The 24,255-nt window shown below is 50.1% G+C and overlaps 3 protein-coding genes across 6 annotated transcripts in view; 2 read left to right on the top strand and 1 right to left on the bottom strand.

Annotated features, from left to right (window-relative positions):
* The window catches only part of TESK2 (testis associated actin remodelling kinase 2), a 135,223-nt gene extending 122,368 nt beyond the window's left edge, over positions 1-12,855 (top strand). For all 4 annotated transcript variants that reach the window (XM_082613345.1, XM_082613344.1, XM_082613346.1 and 1 more), the window contains 6 exons: positions 9,004-9,086; positions 9,313-9,397; positions 9,655-9,738; positions 9,952-10,038; positions 10,752-10,869; positions 11,189-12,855. In XM_082613345.1, the coding sequence (XP_082469471.1) occupies positions 9,004-9,086; positions 9,313-9,397; positions 9,655-9,738; positions 9,952-10,038; positions 10,752-10,869; positions 11,189-11,910 (1,179 nt within the window). In that variant the 3' untranslated portion in view covers positions 11,911-12,855. The remainder of the gene's footprint in view (positions 1-9,003; positions 9,087-9,312; positions 9,398-9,654; positions 9,739-9,951; positions 10,039-10,751; positions 10,870-11,188) is intronic.
* On the bottom strand, positions 12,765-16,296 carry TOE1 (target of EGR1, exonuclease). The gene is made up of 8 exons (XM_082613355.1): positions 16,178-16,296; positions 15,303-15,445; positions 15,177-15,217; positions 14,941-15,037; positions 14,654-14,812; positions 14,125-14,384; positions 13,764-13,923; positions 12,765-13,684 (listed from the first exon to the last, which is right to left on the bottom strand). The coding sequence occupies exons 1-8, from the start codon at positions 16,227-16,229 to the stop codon at positions 13,064-13,066; spliced, it is 1,533 nt and encodes a 510-aa protein (XP_082469481.1). The 5' UTR covers positions 16,230-16,296; the 3' UTR covers positions 12,765-13,063.
* MUTYH (mutY DNA glycosylase) lies at positions 16,228-24,246 on the top strand (the record flags this gene model as incomplete). The annotated part of the gene is given in 17 exon segments (XM_082613343.1): positions 16,228-16,506; positions 19,748-19,874; positions 20,421-20,569; positions 20,661-20,700; positions 20,815-20,888; positions 21,021-21,062; positions 21,144-21,215; positions 21,293-21,406; positions 21,492-21,589; positions 21,672-21,816; positions 21,899-21,962; positions 22,135-22,326; positions 22,431-22,567; positions 22,653-22,805; positions 22,982-23,023; positions 24,060-24,152; positions 24,154-24,246. Coding segments are annotated over 17 exon segments (1,878 nt in total). The 3' UTR covers positions 24,211-24,246.
* Between the last annotated feature and the right edge of the window lie 9 nt (positions 24,247-24,255).

Below are 24,255 nucleotides of genomic sequence, written 5' to 3'. Positions count from 1 at the left end.
TTCTCCTTCCTTTGAACGTTTTAGAAACTCAAAACTTAGAAAACTGCACTTGTTCCAGGCAAATGGGTGGGGTTGTATCAACTTAGATACTGCCTTAAGTTGGTAGTATACTATCACCTTAAACATGCAACTAAAATCAAATTGCTGGGGCTTCCCTGGTGGCGCAGTGGTTAAGAATCCGCCTGCCAAGGCAGGGGACACAGGTTCAAGCCCTGGTCCGGAAAGATCCCACATGCCACAGAGCAACTAAGCCCGTGAGCCACAACTACTGAGCCCTGTGCCACAACTGCTGAAGCCTGCGTGCCTAGAGCCCATGCTCTGCAACAAGAGAATCCACCACAGTGAGAAGCCCACGCACCGCAACGAAGAGTAGCCCCAGCTCATTGCAGCTAGAGAAAGCCTGCATGCAGCAATGAAGACCCAACGCAGCCAAAAATAAATAAATAAATAAAATTAAAAAAAAAATCAAATTGTTGCTTCCTACTCAGAGAGCATCATTTCTTCTAAGGTGGAGGGAGGTCATGACAAGTTATCTGTTAGTCACACAGATATTTCCTGTACACCTACATGAGTGTCTCCGGTGCCTGGTACCATGAATGAAGGGATATTTGAAAAAGATAATTTCTGACCAGAGGTAATCTTGTTGGGAAATAACTGAAAAATAGTTCACAGCATTTTATAATTGAGTGTTTAGCTATAGACTGTAGGTTTTCAGTCAAAAGAAAGATCACTAGGCTAGGGTAGCTAGGCTTTCTGGAGGAAAGTCCTCCACTACCAATGAGTTCCTAAGAACTCATCATATTCTCTTCAGTGCCCCCAAAACACTTTGTCCCATTGTGCTAGTGTCCCAAGTGTGAGTCTGTCTGGGATTGTCATAGAGTATGTATTGTAAAAATGACTAACCTTTTTGGAACTATAGGGTAAGACCACTATCCTTTGGTTTTCCTAATAGGGAGTGGGTATTCCCATGTCAGTTGGCTTGAGATGAGAAACTAGGAATTTAGGAGAAAGAACTCCCTGGGCTGTACTTTCTTGGGTCTGAACTTTAGGGGGTGGTGAGAACAAATGACTGCAACCTGGGGATAGGCTGGGAAGTACACTCTAGGGAATCTCAAGTTGAAGAAAAACTGCATTGCCCTTTTTATCATCTCTGAGCTTTTGGTAAAGTTTTGTCCAAATGTTTTATCTTCATAGTGTTGCAGAGATTAAGGAGAAGGTTGTGTGTCCCCACCTAGACCAGAGCAGCCCCACCCAGGAGACCTATGTGATGGTGACAGTGACCATAAGAATGAGAAGCCCAAGGGAGAAGTCTAAAGGGACAGAGTAGGGCTTTGAAATTTCCAAATTATCTCCTTATTGTCAACCTTGGGTCTGAGTTTGATTTCTTTAAGGACAATAAAAGGTTTACTTATATTTTAGCGTGTACACTTCCTATTATTATTATTATTATTATTATTATTATTTTTGCGGTATGTGGGCCTCTCACTGTTGCGGCCTCTCCCGTTGCGGAGCACAGGCTCCGGATGCGCAGGCTCAGCAGCCATGGCTCACGGGCCCAGCCGCTCCGCAGCATGTGGGATCTTCCCGGACTGGGGCACGAACCCGCGTCCCCTACATCATCGGCAGGTGGACTCTCAACCACTGCGCCACCAGGGAAGCCCCCTTCCTATTATTTGATGGTTCTATTGTGTCCGTGTCTCCCACCAACACATGAGTTTCTCAAGTGCTGCTCATATTCACCTTTTTATTCCTAGCACCTAACATATAGAGCCTGTCAGAGTAGGGGCTTCCTGGCCCTCTTTTAGAAAATGTGCTTGATGGCACAGAGGCCAAAACATCTGCTTGGGAACTGAGACTTTGAGTCCCACACCCAGTTTTTTCCCACCTCCTTAAATGACCTCAGTGCTCTTGGGTCCTTAGTGTCCCCAGTCTATTGACCTCATAGGAGTGATCAGTCCAGACTTTTCAGGCCAGAGCTAACAGGAAGGATTTAAAGTAGTAGGAGCGTGTTCCAGGTAGGTAAACCGGGATAGAGAGAAGCACATGCCTTTTTCCAAATGATCCTGAGCCTATGGTAGCGGCAAAGAGGATCACTGGTTTCCAATCAGAGTGCCTATTGAAAGCAGTATTGCCTTTGTAGGATTCACACATCAGTAGTTACTGCAATACTGTTTTCAAGAGTGAAGAGTCTGTCAGATATAGCTGTTCTGTCTAATTTTGTAATTATTGCGATGCTGATGATTTACTTAGAAGCAAGTGGGATGCAGTGTGGCTTTAAAAACATTCCGTTCTTGAGCTCCATCAAGAAGTGGCAACAGCCACACACAGGCTAGGAGTGGCTGGTACAACTGTACGTGAGCCTTGACTCTTAGGGGCAGCTGGGAGAGCAGTTTCTTTCTGCTTAATACTGTTACTGCCCAGGATCAGGCAAGCACCACTAGTCTTTTTGGATTTCCCCTAGGAGTGTGAATTATATCTCTCTTCTTGGTTGCTGGATTTTTGTTAGTTAGTTCGTTTGTTTGTTTTGGGTTTTTTTGGGGGTGGGAATGGTTTGGGTTTTTTTTGTTTTTTTTTTTTAACTCCAAAGAATCTACTCTGACCATTCCACTAGAGTGAAAAGCCTATCTAGCTGTGGTCTTAGGCTATACCCCACAACTAGGAACAGAAAATGCCAATTTTCAGAGACTGAAGAGAGCATGAATTAGAAACAAAGTTGAATGCTGGGGGGAGGTAGAGAGTGTTTATTAGGGAACCCTGTAGTCATTTTTTAAAAATTTATTTATTTATTTATTTATTTATTTTTGGCTGTGTTGGGTCTTCATTTCTGTGCGAGGGCTTTCTCTAGTTGTGGCAAGCGGGGGCCACTCTTCATCACGGTGCGCGGGCCTCTCACTATCGCGGCCTCTCTTGTTGCGGAGCACAGGCTCCAGACGCGCAGGCTCAGTAGTTGTGGCTCACGGGCCTAGTTGCTCCGCGGCATGTGGGATCTTCCCAGACCAGGGCTCGAACCCTTGTCCCCTGCATTAGCAGGCAGATTCTCAACCACTACGCCACCAGGGAAGCCCAAATAGTCATTTTTTTATGAAGAAAACCATCAACAGCCTTTGGGAACCATTTATACTGTGCTACTAGAGGACATAGAAATTACTAGAATGCAATCTGTACCATCCATGGGCTTAGTCAAGTTGGAGAGACAGATATGTGAGTAGATTATTTCCCAAGAATTATAGAAAAGAGAGGGGATCACATGGTGGGATGGAGGGGAAGGGAAGGGATGGGACACATTACAGCAAACCAGATAATCTTTTGAGACTTGGACTGCCGCCATCTCTGGGACATTTAGGAGGGCAGTTCAGTCTCTGATCTCCCTGTGGTATGAAAAGAAACTTCTAACCCTTCTTGAGATGTAGAATCAGTACTTTCTTGCTAAGGGGGTTTATGGAGTAAATTTGTTGGGGGTAAGTGGAGAGAGTTGTTGGCACATGGAAAGCCTTTTTTTTTGTTGTTATAGAAATAGCTTTAGCTTAGAGCTAACACTCACAAATGGACTTGGCATTTCTCCGCTCAGGTGGTTTTATTCAGTGCCAATACTGACTGTGCAGCTGTTCTAGGAGACCTCAGGATCTGCTCTTAGGTGTCTACTCTGGCCCAGTTCTGAAGGATTTGTGTTGGCTTCCAGAAATGTATTCATGGACACCTTTTGAGTCTCTTGTCAGCTCAGCCCCCATTATGGAGAGTTGAATGTATGATTAGTGTATGCCTTTTCACCTGCTTTTTTTTTTTTTTTGCGATACGCGGGCCTCTCACTGTTGTGGCCTCTCCCATTGTGGAGCACAGGCTCCGGATGCGCAGGCCCAGCGGCCATGGCTCACGGGCCCAGCCGCTCCGCGGCATGTGGGATCTTCCCGGACCAGGGCACGAACCCGTGTCCCCTGCATCAGCAGGCGGACTCCCAACCACTGCGCCACCAGGGAAGCCCTTTTTCACCTGCTTTTGAGAGAAGCTTCAGTCATCTATCCAGGCTTTCATATAACAAACTTTTGCTAAGTTCTTTTTGTGTGTCTGTGCTAGGTTAGAGATACAGAGATGAATGGGATTATTCCCTGCCCTTGACGAGGCAAACATGTAAGTCTCTCTGCTACAGTGTGATGTATTATAATAGGAGTAGGACAAAGAAGAACGGGAGCCAGGCAGCAGCAGTGCCTGGGCTCCTCTTTGAACCTGAAAAGGTCACCTGTCACCTCACGGAAGTCTGAATGGGCCTTTCTTATGTCTGCTGCTTATTCCAGGCATACTTCTGAATAAAGCATCCTTCATCCTCTATTTAGTGGACTTTGTATCCCACACAGCCTGAAAATTCGTCTGGCTTCTTCAGAACCCCACAGTGGTCTGAGCTTCATATTTTGTACTCTGTAGTCAAATAGTCTGTACTGGGGCCATGTCCAAGTTGGGTGAGAAATGCAAGCATTACACTAGGTGCCCTTGGATTAACCAACGTTGGAGGTAGGGGCTAGCATCCCAGACGGAGGGGTCTTATTGTATTGCCTGCACGAACAGTGCTGCCTTCTCCATGGGCCCTGGCCCCGTTTGCTATCTTAAGACTACATTGTTCCTGCCATGGCCTTGCTGTCTCTAGTGGAAAGCTTTTTAGGCAGTTCCTCTGGAGAGGCCGAAATCATTAGGAGGGATCCCTTTAGAGTCAGGAGACCTGCGTCTTTACCACTTAGAGTTGTAAGCTACACTTTTCTCATCTTAAATGTAAAAATCTCAGACCTGCCCACCTGACAATGTTGTTTGAATCACTTGGATTATGTTTATGAAAAATGTTTTATAATTCGTAAGGTGCCACACAGACAGAAGTAGACAATCTTTCCCTTGCCCAAGGGGCTAGGAAGTATTCTCTAGGCCACTTCCTCTAGGCCACTTCCCTCTTAAGACATCCCTGCTTTGCTAAAGCTTACAGTCTATAGCTATAGGAAGGGACTATAGAAACAGATACTTTCATTATAATATCTCAAATGCTAAGGTTAGAGAGAGGAGAAGCATAGGGTGCTTTGAAAAAGGATATTTAACCCAAGCTGAGGGTACAGAGAAGACTTCTTGGAGAAGGTGATACCTGAGCTGAATCTTGAAAATTGAATTCTGCTTAGTAAGTATTGTGTGTGTGGAGTGGGGTTATATTCCAGACCAGACCAGACTGCTTAAACAAAGGCATAGAGGCATAAATGGTCTGATGTGCAGACTGTGAAGCTGAAGTGGTAGGGGATAAGAATTGAAAAGAGAGGAGTCTGATCATATACTATCTAATTGGATTTTATCTTCTAGATAGGAAATGAAGAACCATTGTGGCTTTTTTAAAGTAACAGCTTTTTTGAGATATTACTCACATAAAATAAAATTCACCCTTGCAAAGTATACATTTCAGTAGTTTTTAGTATATTCAGTAATCACCACTATCTAATTTCAAAACTTCTCATCACTCCAAAAGGAAAACCCCATGCCCTGTTCTCCTCTGCCTTCAGCATTTGGCAGTCACTAATCTTTTATCAGTTTCTATGGATTTGCTTATTCTGGACATTTCATATAATGGAATCATACAATATGTCATTGCCAGCTTTTAAGTAGGGGAGTAACACAGATTTGCATTTTACAGAGATCATACTGGCAGAAATGAGGAAGGTGGATTATGGAGATCAAGCCTGGCCCAAGCCACAGAGACCAGTTGGAATATTGCAGTATTCAGGGGAGGATGTGAACTAGGGTAATAGTAGTGGGGATGAAGAGGGAGGGACCAATTTGAAAAACATTTAGAAGCTAAAATTACTTGGAGTAAGAGTAAAAAGTCTAGGCTGAATCTCAAGTTTCTAGCTTAGCAAACTGGGTGGAAAATGGCAGTGCCAGCTGACATAAAAATATAGGTAGAGTTTTAGTTTTGGAGGAAAAAAGATGAGTTCAGGTTTGCATGTATGGAGTTCAGTGTGAATAATCCAGGAGGAGATGTCCAGAAATAGATGAGATGTGCAAAGTTGAAGCTTGAGGATAAAGGTCAGTGCTGAGGATATACATTTGGGAGTCATCAGCACGGAGGTGGTAATTAGAAAAGGAATGTGGAATAGCCTCCACAATAGAGCACAAGCTGTAGGCCCAAGATAGAACCCTGAGACCATCATCCTCGTGGGTTAGGGCCTGCATTGGAGTGTGTAAAGGTGGAGAAGGAAATCCATAGTGTCACAGAAGTCAGGAAAGAAGAATCAAAAGGAACAAGAATAGCCTGTAACTAGCCTCTAATGGCTAGTCTGTTAGCTCCAGGACCGCAACGGCTTAGTCTCTGCATGCCCAGTTCTAATATGATTCTTGAATCATATGTAAAAATGCTGAAGAAAATAATCAGCAATGTCAACAGCAGCAAGATCAAGTAATATAAGGACTGATTTTGTCTACTGAGCTTAATGCCACAGAACTCATGGGGATCCTCAGTGAGAACACTTCCAGCAGAAGCCAGTGAGGAAGGAATGGGAGATAAGGAACTAAAAACAGCAAGTGTTGCCAGCCAAACTTCACTAGCCTAGACCCCACTAAGGGCAGGCTCGGGAGTTTATTGAAAAACCCTATAGGAACTGATCCTGGTCAGAGTTGCTCTCCATTTTCCTTCTTGCCTCAGATACAGACTCCTAAAGTTTGCTCTTTTGGTTTTCAGTATCCCATCTCTGTCTTTGGCTCTAATGCCCAGCTGTTGGCTGTGGAGAAGCTTTAAGAGAGGCAGTGGTCACACTCCAGACCAGAGGCAGACCGGGCTAGGCAGGCTTGCCCCATGTTGTAGGGCCCTGATCATCCCTGCCGTAGTCATTTCTTAGCTGCTCAGAGAAGCTACTATGAAGTCACTTCCTTCTGGATGGGTGGTTTACAATGAGGGAACAAGAGGTCTCCATGAATGCGAAGATGGGGCAGAAACTGAACAGCTTTGACAAGGGCAGTATACTGTGGTCCTGTTCTGTTCCTTACTTGCTGAATCTAAGCTGAATTTAACGAGGTTGTTTCTGAGGGCTATAAAGCAAATAGTAAATAGGACTTCAGACTGAGCCTTGGAGACAGGAACCTGAGTTGCTGGTGAAAGAGGAGGAGGAGGGGAAAAAAGAAGTGACAGATCTGAGGTGCCACTGCCTCACAAGCCAGTGCCCAATAGCCTAGGCTTTGGCTGTCTAATAGACAAGCTGGCCTAGAGCCCGTCTTCTCGCAGACAGTAAAGTCAGGGAGCTGGGGTAGGGGGTGGCGGAGTGCTGAGCCAGTGGACTGATGGGAGGGCCAAAGCCAGGACAAGCACAAGGACGGTCCTGCTTAGAAGCCATAGACACTTATGTCTGCCAGGAATCAAGGGTAGGAGAGGATGTAATGAAATCACATTACATGAAATCACATTTCCCTTCCAACTCAGGGAAAGAGAGAATAGTGTGATCACTTCAAAGCCAGAGTAAGGGACTAATTTGTACCTGATGTGGAGTAAGCAGGTGACTTGGCAATGCCTTGGCAACTGGACGCCAAGGCAAGGAAGAGGGAGGGCTGGTTTGGTGATATAGGGCCTTGCTGGCCCCAGAAATGTCCCTGGGAGCCAAGGATCCCTGCTCCGTGCTGCCTCTGGAGGAAGGTGGGCGGAGTGAGTTGCCTCCTGAGCCAGAGTGGTGTAGTGCCATTTTGAACGCAGCTATTTGGGGAGAGTTTGTTGCTGCTTTGTGTTTATTTTCAAGTCACTTGGGTCATCCTTTCTCTGGAGACAGCAGCATTTGTTCAGTGAGCTTGTCCTGAGCCTCTCTCATGAATTGAATACTGTGAGGAAGGAAGGCCCAAACCTGAACTTGCTCCTGAGGAGCTGATGGCCTCTGCTAGGCTGTAAGAGGGAGTGACACAGAGGGGTTAAAGGAGTTGAGATGAGAGAGAGATGAAGGTAAGAGCTGGAGAGGTCAGGACTGGAAAGGTAAGCTTGTCTTAAAACACACAAAATTTTCTGAGGTGAAAAGAATTGGAAGAACATTCCAAATGGAAGGGAACAGTATAAGCAAAGGCAAAGGTTTGAAGGGGCTGTTCAGGCTTCCCAAATCAAGCTTGTCTGTTACAAGTTTGGATGAAGATGTATACATAGGGGCAGCACGGGGAGGTTAGTAGCTGGTTGGTTAGAGCCAGATCATGGAATTTTTTTCTTTGGCTGCGTTGGGTCTTCGTTGCTGTGCACGGGCTTTCTCTAGTTGCGGTGAGCAGGGGCTACTCTTCGTTGTGGTGCACGGGCTTCTCATTGCGGTGGCTTCTCTTGTTGCGGAGCACGGGCTCTAGGTCCGTGGGCTTCAGTAGTTGCAGCACGTGGGCTCAGTAGTTGTGGCTCACGGGCTTAGTTGCTCCACGGCATTTGGGATCTTCCCGGACCAGGGATCGAACCTGTGTCCCCTGCATTGGCAGCCAGATTCTTAACCACTGCACCACCAGGGAAGTCCCAGAGATCATGGAATTTTAACGCCAGAGAAGAGGTTGGTTGTAATCTTGTGGGCGGTGAAAGTTGGTGTAGGCTTGGGCACTTGTCCTGTGCTTACATTACTTGGCAAGATCAGACATGGCCTTGGGTCTCTATGTTCTGAGGGAAGGATGAAGGGAGGCCAGGGGCCTGATGATAGCCTGTCTTCCTCCACTAGATTGTAAGCTCCAAGAGGACAAGGGTTTCTGTTCATCTGTTCATTGAGGTATCTCTGACACTTAGAACCATGCCTAGCACATAGAAAGTAAGATAAATATTTGTTTGGAGCATGATATAATCCTAGGGCAGCCACCAAAGATCCAGGCCTAACTTATCTCACATGGCTATCAGAGCCCTCAAGTCTGACCACGGGGGTCAGCCCAAGAGTGTGGTTTCACCAAGGAGCAGAGGACAAGGTGCCCTGTGGCAGGGAGGGGTGGTGGTAAAGTCTATGGCTGGCTGGTCCCACTTCTGAGCCACATTGTCTTCTTTTTTGGGAACCCTAGAACTGCCTGATAAAGAGGGATGAGAATGGTTACTCTGCAGTGGTAGGTGACTTTGGCCTGGCTGAGAAGATCCCTGATGTCAGGTGGGTAGCCTTAATGGGTGCTGGGGTCACAGAAGGGACTGAGGCAAAGGGAAGAGTCCAGCTTCCTCCTCAGCGGCCAGGACTTGGTCACAGCCCAACCTCAGCTCCCTAAATTCAGTCAATTCTAGTGTGTGCCCATCCTTGGGGGAGAGGAATTCCCAGTGGTCAGATATCTCATTGCACCTGCCAGCAGCAAGCTCATTTTCCATGTAATCTCACCCCACAGCATGGGGAGTGAGAAGCTGGCTGTGGTGGGCTCACCCTTCTGGATGGCACCCGAGGTTCTCCGAGATGAGCCCTACAATGAAAAGGTGAGTCTGGGGACCCCAAGGTCTGGTTCTCTGTAGAATCCATTCTTAGCAGAAAGTGTCCTGAGTCACACTTCATGTATGGGGTGAGGATCTACATCCTTCGTGCCAGAAACGGGGCTGGTACCTGTCAGCTGCCTAGTGAATGAATTGAATGAAATATGGACAATAGGGCCCAGGCCTGGGCTAGTGGACATGAGGGGCAGAAACCCCACCTCTCACCCCATTGAGAGGGAAACTGAGATCTCACTTCCCACCAGGCGGACGTGTTCTCTTATGGTATCATCCTCTGTGAGATCATCGCCCGCATACAGGCTGATCCAGACTATCTTCCCCGAACAGAGGTGAGCTCCAGGATGGGGATCAGTGCCACTGGGATGGGGCTGCTTTTGAGGCCATGGAATTGTTTTTTTCTTGGGTGGAGTTGCTGGAACTTAGTCTGTGGTTACTTCTCTGGGGCAGTTCCCAGACTCTCCTGAGCAGGCCAGGATGGGTGGAGGGATTAATGACCTGGCTACCAATGTCCCCTGGTCCTTCCCCACCATACCCATCCACAGAATTTCGGGCTGGACTATGACGCTTTCCAGCACATGGTGGGAGACTGTCCCCCAGACTTTCTGCAGCTCACCTTCAACTGTTGTAATGTGAGTATCTTTTTCCTCCTGGCTTTGGTTGGGGCTGGCTGAACCCTGTTCACCTGGTTGGGACTTTAGGGAGAGGCTGCTAATTAGCCTCACAGGGACCTGTTTTTCACTGATGAGTGACAGTGCCCACATTCCCTCCTTTAGTCCTGCCAGACTCTGGTCCAGAGCCTTGGACCAAGGAAAGGAGAATTGCTTTGTATTATCCTGTCCTCAGCTTGTAGTGTAGACCTACCATCCCTTGCCTTAGATGTTGATGGAGCTCCAGTCCGGTTTTAGTTGGACTGTGTGTCCAGCTGGTCCAAGACCCGTGAGAAAAGCTCTTGTTAGCCTTTATTTTATATAGCTCTGGGGTTGGACCTACCTGTTATGACTAAGGGGGTAGCTGGGCCTTGTCCAGGTAGCTTCCAGAAACATGTTAGCTGCAGAACTCAACAAAGAATAGAACCAACCAATGTGAACATACACTTTTGGAGGGTTCTCTGCCAAACAAGGGGATAAGACATATACAGAAAGGTTGCTGAGATAGGGGAGGGTATTAGACAATAGCATCTTCCCTGACCTTAATTTTGGGACTCACTCTTGTGGTCTGGGGCCTTCAGAAAAGATCTCTTAGATGCACATCTGAATCTTAAAAGATGCCAGACTGACTCAAATGCCATCCTTGGGATGGAAGATGGGAGGGCAGGGCTAATGGCTGGTGTGGATGACTACAGATGGACCCCAAACTGCGCCCATCCTTTGTGGAGATTGGGAAGATCTTGGAGGAAATTCTGAGCCGCCTACAGGAGGAGGAGCTGGAGAGGGACAGGAAGCTGCAGTCCACAGCCAAAGGTAAGAGATTAAACCAGAGTGTCCAACCTGACCCCAAGGGAGGATATTAGGATGGTGGGGGGAGGGGGATTTCCCTCTGGGGCTGTGATTACAGGATCCCATGTCCAGAAGAAAGGCAAAGGAGCAGGGGATGACTGAAAAAGTCCTGGAGCTGTGGGCTGGCATATTGCCTCCCTTCTGAGTCTGTTTTCTCATTGGTGCAATGGGGACAACAGAACCTACTTTGCTTTCCTGAGTGGTGACACTTTGTGGTAGGAAGTGCTGCTTCTATTTTTTATGACTAGTGAGAGTAACCCTGACTTGACTCACTATTCTTCAGGACTCTTGGAGAAAGGACCTGGGGTGAAGCGACTGAGCTTACTGGATGACAAGATCCCTCCCAAGTCCCCACGCCCAAGACGTACTATCTGGCTGTCTCGAAGCCAGTCAGACATCTTCTCCAGTAAGCCCCCACGTACAGTGAATGTCTTGGATCCCTACTACCAGCCACAACGAGGTGATGCTGCCCGAGCCCCCAAAATCAACCCTTTCAGTGCTCGCCAGGACCTCAAAGGTGGCAAGGTCAAGTTCTTTGACCTGCCCAGCAAGTCTGTCATCTCCCTGGTATTTGACCTGGATGCACCAGGGCCTGGAACTATGCCCATGGCTGATTGGCAGGAGCCCCTCGCCCCACCTCTTCGCCGGTGGCGTTCTTTGCCTAGTTCACCAGAGTTCTTGGATCAAGAGGCTTGTCCGTTTATGGGCCGAGAAGAATCACTATCTGATGGGCCCCTACCACGCCTCAGTAGTCACAAGTATAGAGTAAGGGAGATCCCACCATTCCGAGCATCTGCCCTACCAGCTGCTCCAGCCCATGAAGCCATGGACTGCTCCAGTCCCCAGGAAGAAAACGGTTTTGGGCCCAGGTCTCAGGGGGCCAGTCCATGCCTTGCAGGTGCCCCTGAGGAGATGGAGGTAGAAGAAAGGCCAAGAGACTTGGCTCCAGTCCCCTCTTCTGTCTCAGGCATAGGCCTGAAAACCCAGGGAGAGCAGGATGGGTAAGGGGCGTTAATCCCCACCTCACCTTGGGGATGGACCTTCAGCTGAAGCCACAGGGCCCCCTTGCTGCAGAGCCTTGACTCTTCCCTGGGGCCCACAGAGCAGGCAGGCTAAGCCAAGCCAGGCTCAGCTTTGGGGTTCCCAGTGCCCAATGGCTGTGTATGAGGTGAGGCAGCAGTGAGACGCCTTCCTAGTTAGGGCAAACAGCTAATACCAAGCCTCTGAAACCCAGCAAGGAGCTCTGGCCCCCACCCAGACTTCCCCAGACAGGACCAGAGGACTCCTAGTTCTAGTGTGCACTGGCAGGCAGCTATTACCCCAGGTTCTTCTCCTATCCCAGGTCTGTCTCCTTTCCTTTCCTGGGGCATATAAGCTAAAATGGATGGAACCTGGAGCTGACCAGGAGACCATAAAGGGCATGGCTATTTCTCAGACCTGAAGACTGGGGTGCTTCTTGCCAGAATGTTTAAGACACTTGAATAATTGCTGTTTGCACTTACTGCACGGTCAGACCACGTCACTACATTTCTATGCAAGGGGAGGGCAAGGCAGAGTGGTGGTCATGGCTCTCAGCTAACCTATTCAAAGATCTTTTCCAGTTGATTAATCTATTTTCATATTTATGAAGGAGTCTTAATGTTCCGCCCTATAAAACTTTCAACTTTGTGTTGGGAGTAGGGCTGGTTTTGTAGGCCCTAGGGCCTGCTCAATGTATTTGTCAACACGTGATACACCCAGTTGGTTAAATGGTTTATACGTGGACTGATTTCTTCCCTTTCTGCTACAGCTGGAGCTATGGGAAGAGTCTGTCCTTATAGAGCCGCAATAAGAAATAACCAAAGATGAAGCTGGTCAAATATTTTCATATCTTGTTTCTGTTGATTTTTTTTTTTTAAACTTTCCCAGGACACTGAGATTTAAAAATGAATAAAGTCTGTGTTACAGGTGCTGGTCAGCCTTCTTACTTGTATCCTTGTTCCTCATTCTCTGGGGTAAAGGCAAAGGTCCAGGAGTGATGCAGCAGTATCTCTGCCAGGACCCTGTCCCCGCCCCCTAGTAGTTGGGAGTAGGACACTCACCGGCTAGAGGGATCCAGACCCCTCTGTTCCACCCTCAGCTTCTCTTCCTGGGCCCTGAGTGCTGGGTAGAAGTTGGGTCAGCTGCTGCCCCAAGCCAGCTTCATCTTCTGGTTGTGGGCTTTGGAAGAACGGGAGAACTGGCTCTTAGCCACTGTGAGGGGGACAGCTTTGCCACTCAGGTATACCTTGTTGTGGCATTCAGGTAGCCATGGTTCAGAGTTACAGGGCTGGGGTCCTTGGCCCACTCCCACGTAGGCCATCACGTAACCTGTCATAAAGGCGTCGAAACCAGCCCGATGCAACCCATCCCCAGGCACTGGGTTAGGATTGACTTGACTCTCTGGAGCTTCCGAGCTGGCCATGTCAGCTGGGTCAGGCCTTGCTGCTCTCTGCTCCATCTCCAAGTCATTTTTGTGACCTTGCTCAGAGCCAGGTTGGTTCCCAGTCTCATCCTCAGCCGCCTCCTGCTCAGTTTCCTCAGGCTTGAGGCCAACCCTACAGACCTGCTTGGTGGGAGGACCATCCTCAGTTTCCCCAGAAGTCTGTTTCTCAGGCAGGCCCAACAAAGACCTCCGCCGTTTCTCCCTACGTCGTCGCCGTCGCCTCTTGTCCTCCACCACAGCTTCATCAGTGTCAATGATAAGGTCAATATCATGGGACCGAGGACACTGTGGTCCCAGGGGGCACCAGCCATAGGCCTAGAGGTAGGAAAAAAGCTTAGAGAGGGGTTCCAGGCATCAAACGTCCCTCCCCCAGGAAATGGGCAGGTGCTCTCACCGAGAAGTTGTCACAGATGCTGGTGGAATGAATACGGTAGGTTGCAGGGGGCATGCAGCAGCGGTAGTCAATATGGGCCCTCATGCTAGAAGGATAGCTGCAGAACTCCAGGGTGAGGTGTGGGCTGCCAGCTGCCCGCTGCTTCCCATTTTCCCGTTCACTGTAACATCGCAAGAGGGTATTGGCCCGCTAGCATATAAGCTCCATGAGAGTAGAGGTTTCTGTCTGTTTTGTTCACTGCTGAACCCCCAGCACCTAGAACAGTGCCTGGCACATGACAGGTGCTCACTAAATATCTTAAGTGAATGAAATAGTCAAGCTTATACCAGGCCCCACCCCATTCTCTCAACCAGTTCCTCACCATTTCCGGAAGGCATATTCTAGGTAGGACGCCACGAAGCGGGCGTGAAACTCAGCAGCATATTTGGTGTCATAAATGCCAGCTGGGAACATTTCACATAGGTCAGCAGTAAAGGTTCCCAAGCTCTCAGGCAGGTGTGCATAGAAGTTCTGGTACAGGAACACCAAGTCTATAAGACCGTTGTGTAGTACCAGGGGCCGGCGGGCCCGGATTAGCTCCAGGAACAGTGTCCTCACTGATTGGCTCTGGCTCTCATCACCCTGGGTGGAAAGAAAGGGGTCATCAGGAAGGACAGAGTCCCCTAGGGAGGGAGCCTTGCAGGACACTTATCCCAGGCTCCCTCACCTGGAAAGCTCTCCCTTGCTTTCACCTAATTCAATGCTATTCACCAGTGTAACAGCCTTGTTTCCCCAGCTCTGTCACTAATGATCCCCCATACTCCCTAAGAAGCAGATCCTCCCCATGCACCCAGCCTAGAGTAGTAAGAAATGAAGTCACAGAAGGGGCAGTCTCTAGGCTGGAGGCCTACCTTGTCATTGCCCTTGTGGTAGGGGATACCCTGGGCGTACTGCCGGTTGAAGTTGAAGCCATGCTGCACCAGGAACTGCACAGACTTTGGTTCTATGACATACTCTTCCATGCACAGCAGGGTCAGATTGAACACCTGGGCCAGGTATGAGTGTTCACCCTGGGAGAGGAAGAGATTCTGCTACATTCAGCCTTGGGAGAAAAAAACCTCATAGCTGATGTTCCCCAGGATCTCAACCCTCCTCCCCCCAGCCACAGACCCGGGATGCAGGTGAGATCAGCCCATACCTTGTCTGGCTGCTGCTTGAAGCAGGCGAGGCCCAGGGAGAGGATAGAACGGGTCCTGGCAGCATGACACACGGCCTTGTAACGTTCCTCGATGCACCTTGGGGTTGGGGTTGGGGGTGGCTGGGAGTTAGCTTCATGAAAGACCCAAACCACCCAGGACTGTGACCTCCACTACAGGGTTGAGGTCTGCCCCTCCTGCCAAGGCTAGGACTAAAGAGATCAGGGCTTATACTTACTGGTTCAGCAAACTCTTCCTGTCCCCAAGCCCACTCAGTTCCTATGGGGCAGTAAAGGGAGAGTTGTGTTAGGTCCACAGTACCAGCCCTTTCACAACCACCTGCTCTCCCAACTCCCAATCTCACCGTGTCCACAGCCACAAAGCTAGCCGTCTTTATGGCCAGCAGGAGGGATGGCCACATCCCCTTGAAGTTGTCACTTTGCACATCCACCACGGGAACCTGGACTACTAGCTCCTCTCCAGATTTTGTGCTTTGGCTGGCACCACCTGGGGATAAGGAGGGTGATGGATGTTAATGCTCAAGCAAGGGCCGAAGAGAAAAGATACCAAGCTAGGCCATGGCTGGGGGCAGGGGCAGTTTCCCTCAAGGTAAGAAATGGCAGCTTTCTCCTCAAGCGTTATCACATATGCTCTATACACAGGCCTTGGAGTGAACAGTGTCCTGAATTTGGGGAGAGAAAGCCTGGGTCTTCCAGTGGCTTATGTGAGACTGGGAAAATTTCTTCCCCCTCAGCATCAAAACCTGTAAAAGAGGAAGGTAGGACTAGATGATCTGTGAGGTTCCTTTTCCTCACATCCTGCAGGAAATATTTTGCAAGGCTTGAGGACTTCGGCCCCTTTAATATCCCAAAGGCTCTATACTACCGTTCATGGCCACAAGCAGCGGCAGTAGCCAGTATGCCCCAGAGCCTGATAAATAACGCGCCAATCCGTCCCACTTCCTGTGGACCACAACTCCCAACCTCCCCATCTTAACAGAGCCATGAGCTTCAGACTACATCTCCCGACATGCCCCCACATGCCCTGCACCCAAGACTCCAGGCTTTTGCTGGCGGAACCGCAGTGCTCACCGGGACTTGTAGTCTCCTCGTGACTGGTTCAGAAAGAAGGCGCCAGTCCTCTGAACCTTGAGATCGGTTTCTTAGAACTACGAGCCCGAGACCCTCCCCTGCCCCGGAGCGCACAGGCTTTTAAAGCGGCCCCTGGGAAGCCACTCACCGTCAGAGACGGCTGGAGCTGAGACTGCGCCATCGTCACCGTCGGCGGCCATGACACCAAGGTCCCTCGCTTGTATAGTCAGTGCGCCGCGGGACTTCCTCTTCGTCTCCTCACTCCGCTCCCGCAGTCGGGGACGGGGCGGGGCTTCGCCCCCGGAGTCGCCGTCTGGTCGGACTTCCGTTCAGACCTCCCGGGTCTGGCGCGGTGGAGCCAGCCTGGCGCGCGCTAGGAGCCTATTGGCTGGCGTGGGCCGGTTCACCGCCCGGATTGGCCGGAGCCACGCCCCTTGGAGTTCGTCAGGGAGCTGGGCGCTGGAGATCGTGCAGGAGGTAATTTTTTCTCTGCGTACAACGCAATGGGAACGTGGGCCTTCGCGTTACCCTGTCTTCATCGATTCGGCCCCGGGGTGGGGATCTCCAGAGGATGTGGCGCTGCCTGAGCTAAGCTTAAAGCACGCGTAGGAGTTATACAAAGACGGGGAGTGTAGGGGAAAGAAGGATATTTGGGAAGGGGCAAGCTGCCAGGGAGGGTGGAGAGCTCACGGCGTTCCAGGAAGTGAAAGAAGCCGGGGCGGAGATAGGAGATGAGGCTGCGGAGGTTGAGAGCGACCGGCTAGCAGGAACACTTTTGAAACAATCCGTGCGCGTGATAATAAGGATTTGAATTAAACCTCCGGCAGGGACAGATTGTAAGTAATCAGGAGATATAGTTGACCTTGAGGGGTTTTGGACATGATTCCTGCTGCCGTGAGTGTTGTCCCTACCGTAGACTAGCCCTTCCCCAAGGGCTCTGCTTCCCACCAAGGACTCTCAACCCTTTATCTCTTTGATTATTTGCTGTTTCCAGTCCATCTTCAACCTTTCTCTCGAGTCTTTTCATTATTCTGAATTGTTTGGATTTTTCCCATTCTGGAAAAAGGGGAACCTCCTTTTACTATACCCCATCCCAAATTAGTTTAACAAGTATTATATACAATTTGCCTGGCTCGGCTCTGTGACACAACAGCCAACAAAAGATAGCCAGTCCTTGCTTTCATGGAGTTTTACAGTTAAGTGGGGGAAGCAGACACTGATCAAAGAATCACAAATAAATATGGAATTAAAATTGGTATAAGAGCAACAGTGGAGAAGTACACAAGAGGGTAAGACTCGGGGGGATCTGATTTGGACATTTAAGTCAAGACCTGAAAAATGAGTAACTGTTAGGTAAAACATAGACGAGCTCTCCAAGCAGAGGAAATGGATTGGGTGAGGCTTCAAGGAGGACAGACACTTGGGGATTTTGAACCAACTATTTCAGGACAGCATGGCTGTTGCGTAGTGAGCGAGGGGGATGGGGCTTGTTGGAGCCTACAAAGCTCATATTAAGAGGATTGGCTTCTAAGAGCAATGGGTGTGACAGCCAAAGCCCTCCCCAGTGGCCTACAAGGTACTTTGTAGTCCTAGGCTCTCCACTTTCTTTACTTCTCTGACCTCATCAACTCCTCACCCCTTCCTCATTCCATTCTAACCATGCTGGCTTCCTCGTTGTTCTACAAACACCTGGCAACCTCCTTAGGGCCTTTGCACTAGCTTCTTAAGATTCCTTTCCCACAGGTATCCATTCACATGGCTAACTCCTTCAACTGCTTTAAGTCATTGGTCAAATATCACTTTAATAAGGCCCACCTTGACCACCTTCTTTAAAATTGCAGCACTCCCACACCCCTACCCACTCATCCCCTTCACTGCTCTACTTTTCCTCTTTATGCTAGTATTTATCACCTAACATCCTATATAATTCACTGATTGTATGCATTATTTATTTCCCATTAGAGCATAAGCTCTGGGACTTCCCTGGTGATCCAGTGGTTAAGACTCCATGCTCCCAATGCAGGGGACATGGGTTCAATCCCCGGTCGGGGACCTAAGATTCTGCATGCCACACAGTGTGGCCAAAAAATAAAATAAACCATCTATAGACTTCAAATAATAAAATTTAAAAAAAAATAGTATAAGCTCCAGGAACCTTTGATGTTTTATTTACTGAAGTATTCCAAGGACCTAAAACCGCTCCATAAATATTTGTTTAATGAGTTAATGGGGAGCTATTGAAGGTTTTAAGTAAAAAAGGGACATGATCATGTCTTAAAAGATTGCTTTAGTCTTTAGAGAACGGATTGTAGAATGAATGATGGAAGTCAGCGAGTTTGGTTAAGGAAGTTTGGCGAGGAAGTGGAGGGGGTGGGTCTTGTGGAAGGGATTGGAGGAGGAGGAGGGAACATTCCTCCATATAATGGGATAAAGGACAAGGAAAGTGCAGATGGAGGTATGTTTGTACATTCATTCATTCTTTTCTCAGAAGGAGGAAGCAAAAAACTCTTTTGATGAAAATGAGGTGTGAATTAAAAAGTTTGAGGAGAGGGGCCTCCCTGGTGGCGCAGTGGTTGAGAGTCCGCCTGCCGATGCAGGGGATACGGGTTCGTGCCCCGGTCTGGGAGGATCCCATATGCCGCGGAGCGGCTGGGCCCGTGAGCCACGGCCGCTGGGCCTGCGCATCCGGAGCCTGTGCTCCGCAACGGGAGAGGCCACAACAGTGAGAGGCCCGCATACCGCAAAAAGAAAAAAAAAAAAAAAAAAGTTTGAGGAGAGAGTTTGAACCAGAGGCTCAGCAGGGACTGCAGTATAGCCAGGTGCAAGCTCTGCAGGCAGACCTTCGGAGTTTGAATCGAAAAGTTGCTTAATCACAAGCCTGTTTCCTTTTAACTGAAATGGAGGTAATCCTAGAACATACCTCATGGAGTTGTCAGGAGATTGAGAAATCTGGTAAAGCACTTAGCATAGGGTCTGACATATAACACTCACTAACTGTTAGCTAGTTTTAGGTATTAGATTAAAGGCAGCCAGAACAGTAAGGAAAGAGTGAAGATCAACCAGATGTGTTTTCTCATTCATTACTAATGGATAGGCGGCTATGATCTACTAAATCAGGAGAAGATCAGGAATAAAAATAGCTCATCTCAGTGCCCGCCCCGCCTCCCCGCCCCCCCGAGTTTGCCGTCTTCTCTCAGGCAAATCTTTCCCCTCTCTGATCCTTGGTTTCTCCTTTTTTTTTTTTTTTTTTCCCCTTTGCGTTTTATGTTTTAAATCATAATCACAGAAGTTTCTCCTTTCCATAGAATGAGGGTTTGGACTAGATGATTACTAAAGGCTGTTTCAGTGTAAATGTGCTACATCTCTAAGCAGATAAACCTCCTACCTACACCTGTACTCCCAGGGATACACAGGTGCTCCCGCACAGGAGGCTTTGGTCCTTGACTCAGCCCAGCCCTGGCCTCTTATTTTGTTTATGTCTCCAAGACTATACTAATGCTGGTCCCTCTGAGGCCACTTGCAGAACCTCAGCCCTACTGGTCATACCTCAGTGCCACAGCCAGCCAAGAGCAAACCCATGAGCATCTGGGGAGTGCTTGGAGAAAAGCTAGACACTTTATATGAATGGTGTGGGGAGGGAGGTAGCTTTACCCTCTGCGGGGCCCTAAGATTCAGCCTCATGGCGACTGACTACTTTGGCTGGGCCTTTCCATTCTAGTCAATCATGAGGAAGCCACGAGCAGCTGTGGGAAGTCGAAGTCGTTGCAGGAAGCAGGCATCCAGCCAGGAGGGAAGGGAGAAACGTGCCCTCAGCAGCAGCCAGGCCAAGCCGTCTGCACCTGACGGTGAGGAGCTTGGTCTTAGAGACTCAGGGGCTGGTTTAATTGGCCATGAAAGGGGACAGATTCAGGCTGGGAAGGGAGCATGGTATGTATCAAGGCATTAAAGAACTAATTAAGGTTCTAATTCTGACTTTCCTCTGTGGCTTTGGGATAATTGCTCTGAATAGCTGCTTTCTTACCAGTGACATGGTGTAGTAGTCTGTGCATTTCCTTCCTCACTTGGCTCTCAAGGGAACAAATGAGTTTATCAACCTGTCAGTGTTTTGTAAATGGGAAGGCCCTGCACAGGTATATATTATGCTTGGCTGAAACTTGGATTTTCATTATGACCCAGAGACAAAGGAGCCAGGGGTATCACCCTGGGAAATGAAGGCCAGAAACTTGGCTAAGGCTACCCAGGGCTAGAGACTCCAGGTCCCAAGCTCAAGCAAGGGCTTGGGGGTGGGGGAAGCTTTAAGTGGAACAGACTGAAACCAGGCCACAGTGCCCCAGATTGCTGGTGCACAGCCTGTGCAAGGACGATCCCTGAGTTTTCTGAGGCTCCAGCAGGCCTGGCCAGGCAGCAGGAGGAGGTGAGATTGCAGGCCGCTGTCTCCCCGTACCATCTATTCAGAGACACAGCTGAGGTCACAGTCTTCCGGAAGAGCCTGCTGAGCTGGTATGACCGAGAGAAGCGGGACCTACCCTGGAGAAGGCAGGTAGGTGGGTGAGGGACGGGGACGGTGGAGTGGGGGAGGCTGCTGCCCAGCCCCCTCCACACTAACTGCCCATCTGGGATTTCATTGGCAGGTGGAGGGTGAGGTGGACCTGGACAGGCGGGCATACGCTGGTGAGTACATCTCCTGAGAGCAGGGCTGCTTTGCCTGGACGCTCTCAGGTCTGGGTCTGTGGGCTAGGAGCAGGGCTGGTTAGCAGTGTCCTCATACCAACCCCTCTTCCCCAGTGTGGGTCTCAGAGGTCATGCTGCAGCAGACCCAGGTTGCCACGGTGATCGACTATTATACCCGATGGATGCAGGTGACTTCAGGGAATGAAGGGGAGGGTCATGGTCCAGACCCCAGATGACTCCTTTGGGGTGGGAATAAAGAAGGCTTCTTCCACCTCCTTCACCTTTGGCCTCATTTCTTTTTGCCTGCCTTCGGGCTGTAGAAGTGGCCAACGCTGCAGGACCTGGCCAGTGCTTCCCTGGAGGTGAGAGCCACCCTAGGGTCGGGGAACGGGGACTACTGAGGACCGACCTCTGATCCCTCTGACCTCTGACCCCACCCACAGGAGGTAAACCAGCTCTGGGCTGGCCTGGGCTATTACTCTCGAGGCCGGCGGCTACAGGAAGGAGCCCGGAAGGTAAGAGGGTGGCGGGGGGCGTGGGAGCCCCAGGGCCTCAGGTATCTTATAACCTTAAGCCTTACCATCCCAATCAGGTGGTAGAGGAGCTAGGGGGCCACATGCCACGTACAGCGGAGACCCTGCAGTGTCTCCTGCCTGGTGTGGGCCGGTACACAGCCAGAGCCATTGCTTCCATTGCCTTTGGCCAGGTGAGCCCATAGCCCACCCCCATATTGTGCGTGCCCACCTTCCTTCCTCCCAGACCAGGCTGACTCCTGGACTTCTTTGTGCCAGGCAACCGGTGTGGTGGATGGGAATGTAGTACGGGTGCTATGCCGTGTCCGAGCCATTGGTGCTGATCCCCGCAGCACCCTTGTTTCCCAGCAGCTCTGGTAGGATATTGGAGTAATGGGGGAGATTGGGAGAGTTGTCTCCAAAGGATCTTTGGCTCGCAGCAACGTTCCCTTCTTGTAGGAGCCTAGCCCAGCAGCTGGTGGAGCCAGCCCGGCCAGGGGACTTTAATCAAGCAGCCATGGAGCTGGGGGCCACAGTGTGCACCCCACAGCGCCCGCTCTGCAGCCAGTGCCCTGTGCAGAGCCTGTGCCGGGCACGCCAGAGGGTGAGCCATCTGGGGAAGGGGCAATCGGGTCCTAGGGAGTGACCCCTGCCCCGTGACATCCTGCCCTGTCTCTGCCTCTCAGGTGGAGCGGGAGCAGCTCTCAGCCTCACGGAGCCCGCCAGGCAGTCGTGACGTGGAGGAGTGTGGTGAGTGCCAGCCCTAGCCCTTCCCTGCACTGTCGAGCTGCCTGTGGCCGCCTCATTCCATTTCATTCTACAGTCTGAGTAAGATTCTACAGAGCTGGGCCAAGGCCTGCTCTCTGGGCTTGGCACCTAAGCCCACCTGGCCTGAGTGGGGCTCTTGGATCTCTGTTCCCAGCTCCCAGCACTGGACAGTGCCAGCTGTGTGCGCCTCCCACAGAGCCCTGGGACCAGACCCTGGGAGTGGCCAACTTTCCCAGAAAGGTCAGCCGCAGGCCCCCCAGGGAGGAGTGCTCGGCCACCTGTGTTCTGGAGCAGCCCAGGGCCCTTGGTGGTGCCCGAATTCTGCTGGTGCAGAGGCCCAACTCAGGTACCTCGATCCTGGGAGTGCAGGGAGGTGGCATGAGCAACAAGGAAGAAATAGAGGCATCAGTAGCTAAGGCCTAACCGATACCTGGCTGCCCTCCCTCTCAGGTCTGCTGGCAGGACTGTGGGAGTTCCCATCTGTGACCGCAGAGCCCTCAGGGCAGCACCAGCGCAAGGCCCTGCTGCGGGAACTGCAGAGTTGGGTTGGGCCCCTCCCGGCCACCCGCCTTCGGCACCTGGGACAGGTGAGTGAGCAGAGGAGGGGCCAGGAATGATGGCTTCTGTGGCCACATCCACAGGTCTGTTTCAGCTTCTTGGCGCTCCCCCCAGGTGGTCCACACCTTCTCTCACATCAAGCTGACATATCAAGTATACGGTCTGGCCCTGGAAGAACAGACCCAGGTGACCATCGTACCACCTGGAGCTCGCTGGCTGACCCGGGAGGAGTTTCACACCGCTGCTGTCTCCACCGCCATGAAAAAGGCACTACCTTTGTTGTCTTCTTTGTACTTTTTGTGTTTCCTACATGTTCTAAGTGAACCTGTTACTATGTAAGCAAACAAAAAAGCATATTTTAAACAAAGGTGCTGGGGTATGAAGTTGAAGGCTCTTTGGGGTCAGATGCCAGCCCTGCACTTTCCTCCTCTCTTCTTGTCTAGGTGTTCCGTGTGTACGAGGGCCAACAGCCAGGGACCTGCAAGGTGAGTGTCTTGGCCCTCACCCAGTCATCTCTCTCCAGGACCAAATCCACAGGTTTTCAGTGAGGTAGATGATGCACGTTTGGGTGAACAGTCTCCATGACGGACTTCACTGGGGCGAGAGAAATAGTTCTTGACCAGACTTTACAATCTGGGTCCAGGGTAGAGAGGGGACAAGAGCAAATGATGGAGACAGTAGTGTCACAGGTGTGTGAAATGTTTGTACAAGATTTTGTGCGGTATGAAGTGGGGAGCTATCATTTTTATCTAGGAGGCAAGAATCAGGAATGGCTGCTTGGAAGGAGTGGCTGGTAACCTGGGTCCTGGAAATGAATTATTTTCTCCAGGTTTGGAAGGGGAATCAGCTGTAAAGACGTTCTTTCCAGGCCCAAGAGTAGTGTGAGCAAAGGTGGGATACAGTCTGCAGCGCTCAAGGAGCTGTGAGCATTTGGTTTAGTTGGAGCGGTGAGCAGGGCCTGCCCAGGCCAGTCAGGGATGTGAAAGCCAGGCCACTGAAGCATTTTAGGTAGAGAGAGGAGTCATCTTTGCATCTTAGGAAGACTGCCTCAGGCTGCCTTTTTAAATTAATTAATTAATTATTTTTGGCTGCGTTGTGTCTTCGTTGCTGCGTGTGGGCTTTCTCTAGTTGCGGCAAGTGGGGGTTACTCTGTTGCGGTGCGCGGGCTCTAGGGCTCTAGGTGCGTGGGCTTCAGTAGTTGTGGCTCATGGGCTCTAGAGTGCAGGCTCAGTAGTTGTGGCGCACAGGCTTAGTTGCTCCGCGGCATGTGGGATCTTCCCGGACCAGGGCTCGAACCCATGTCCCCAGCATTGGCAGGCGGATTCTTAACCACTGTGCCACCAGGGAAGTCCTCAGGCTGCCTTTTAGAGAGTTGATCGAAGAGTTAGATACTGGTAACAGGATGGAAGCTTTACCATATAAGGCTAGAATCTGAGCTAGATCAGTCGTGTGGGGGGAGGGGTGGAAGGAGAAGATTCTCTGTTGCCCCCTCAGTACCTCCTTCCTTCGGCTTCTGCACAGGGTTCCAAAAGATCCCAGGTGTCCACTCTGTCCGGATGGAAAAAGCCTAGCTCAGGCCAGCAAGTCCTGGATAGTTTCTTTCAGCCCCACATCCCCTGCTGATGCACCCAGCCTCAACAGTGCAATGCCTCTGGAAGCCCCCACCCCCTGAGAATCCTGTTGAATAAAGTGCTGATTTTTGTAGTCATTCTGGAGA

The sequence above is a fragment of the Mesoplodon mirus genome (genome assembly GCF_964341445.2).
Source record: "Mesoplodon mirus genome assembly, chromosome: 3".
Lineage (NCBI taxonomy): Eukaryota > Metazoa > Chordata > Mammalia > Artiodactyla > Ziphiidae > Mesoplodon > Mesoplodon mirus.
This window is presented reverse-complemented; position numbering and strand designations above follow the sequence as displayed.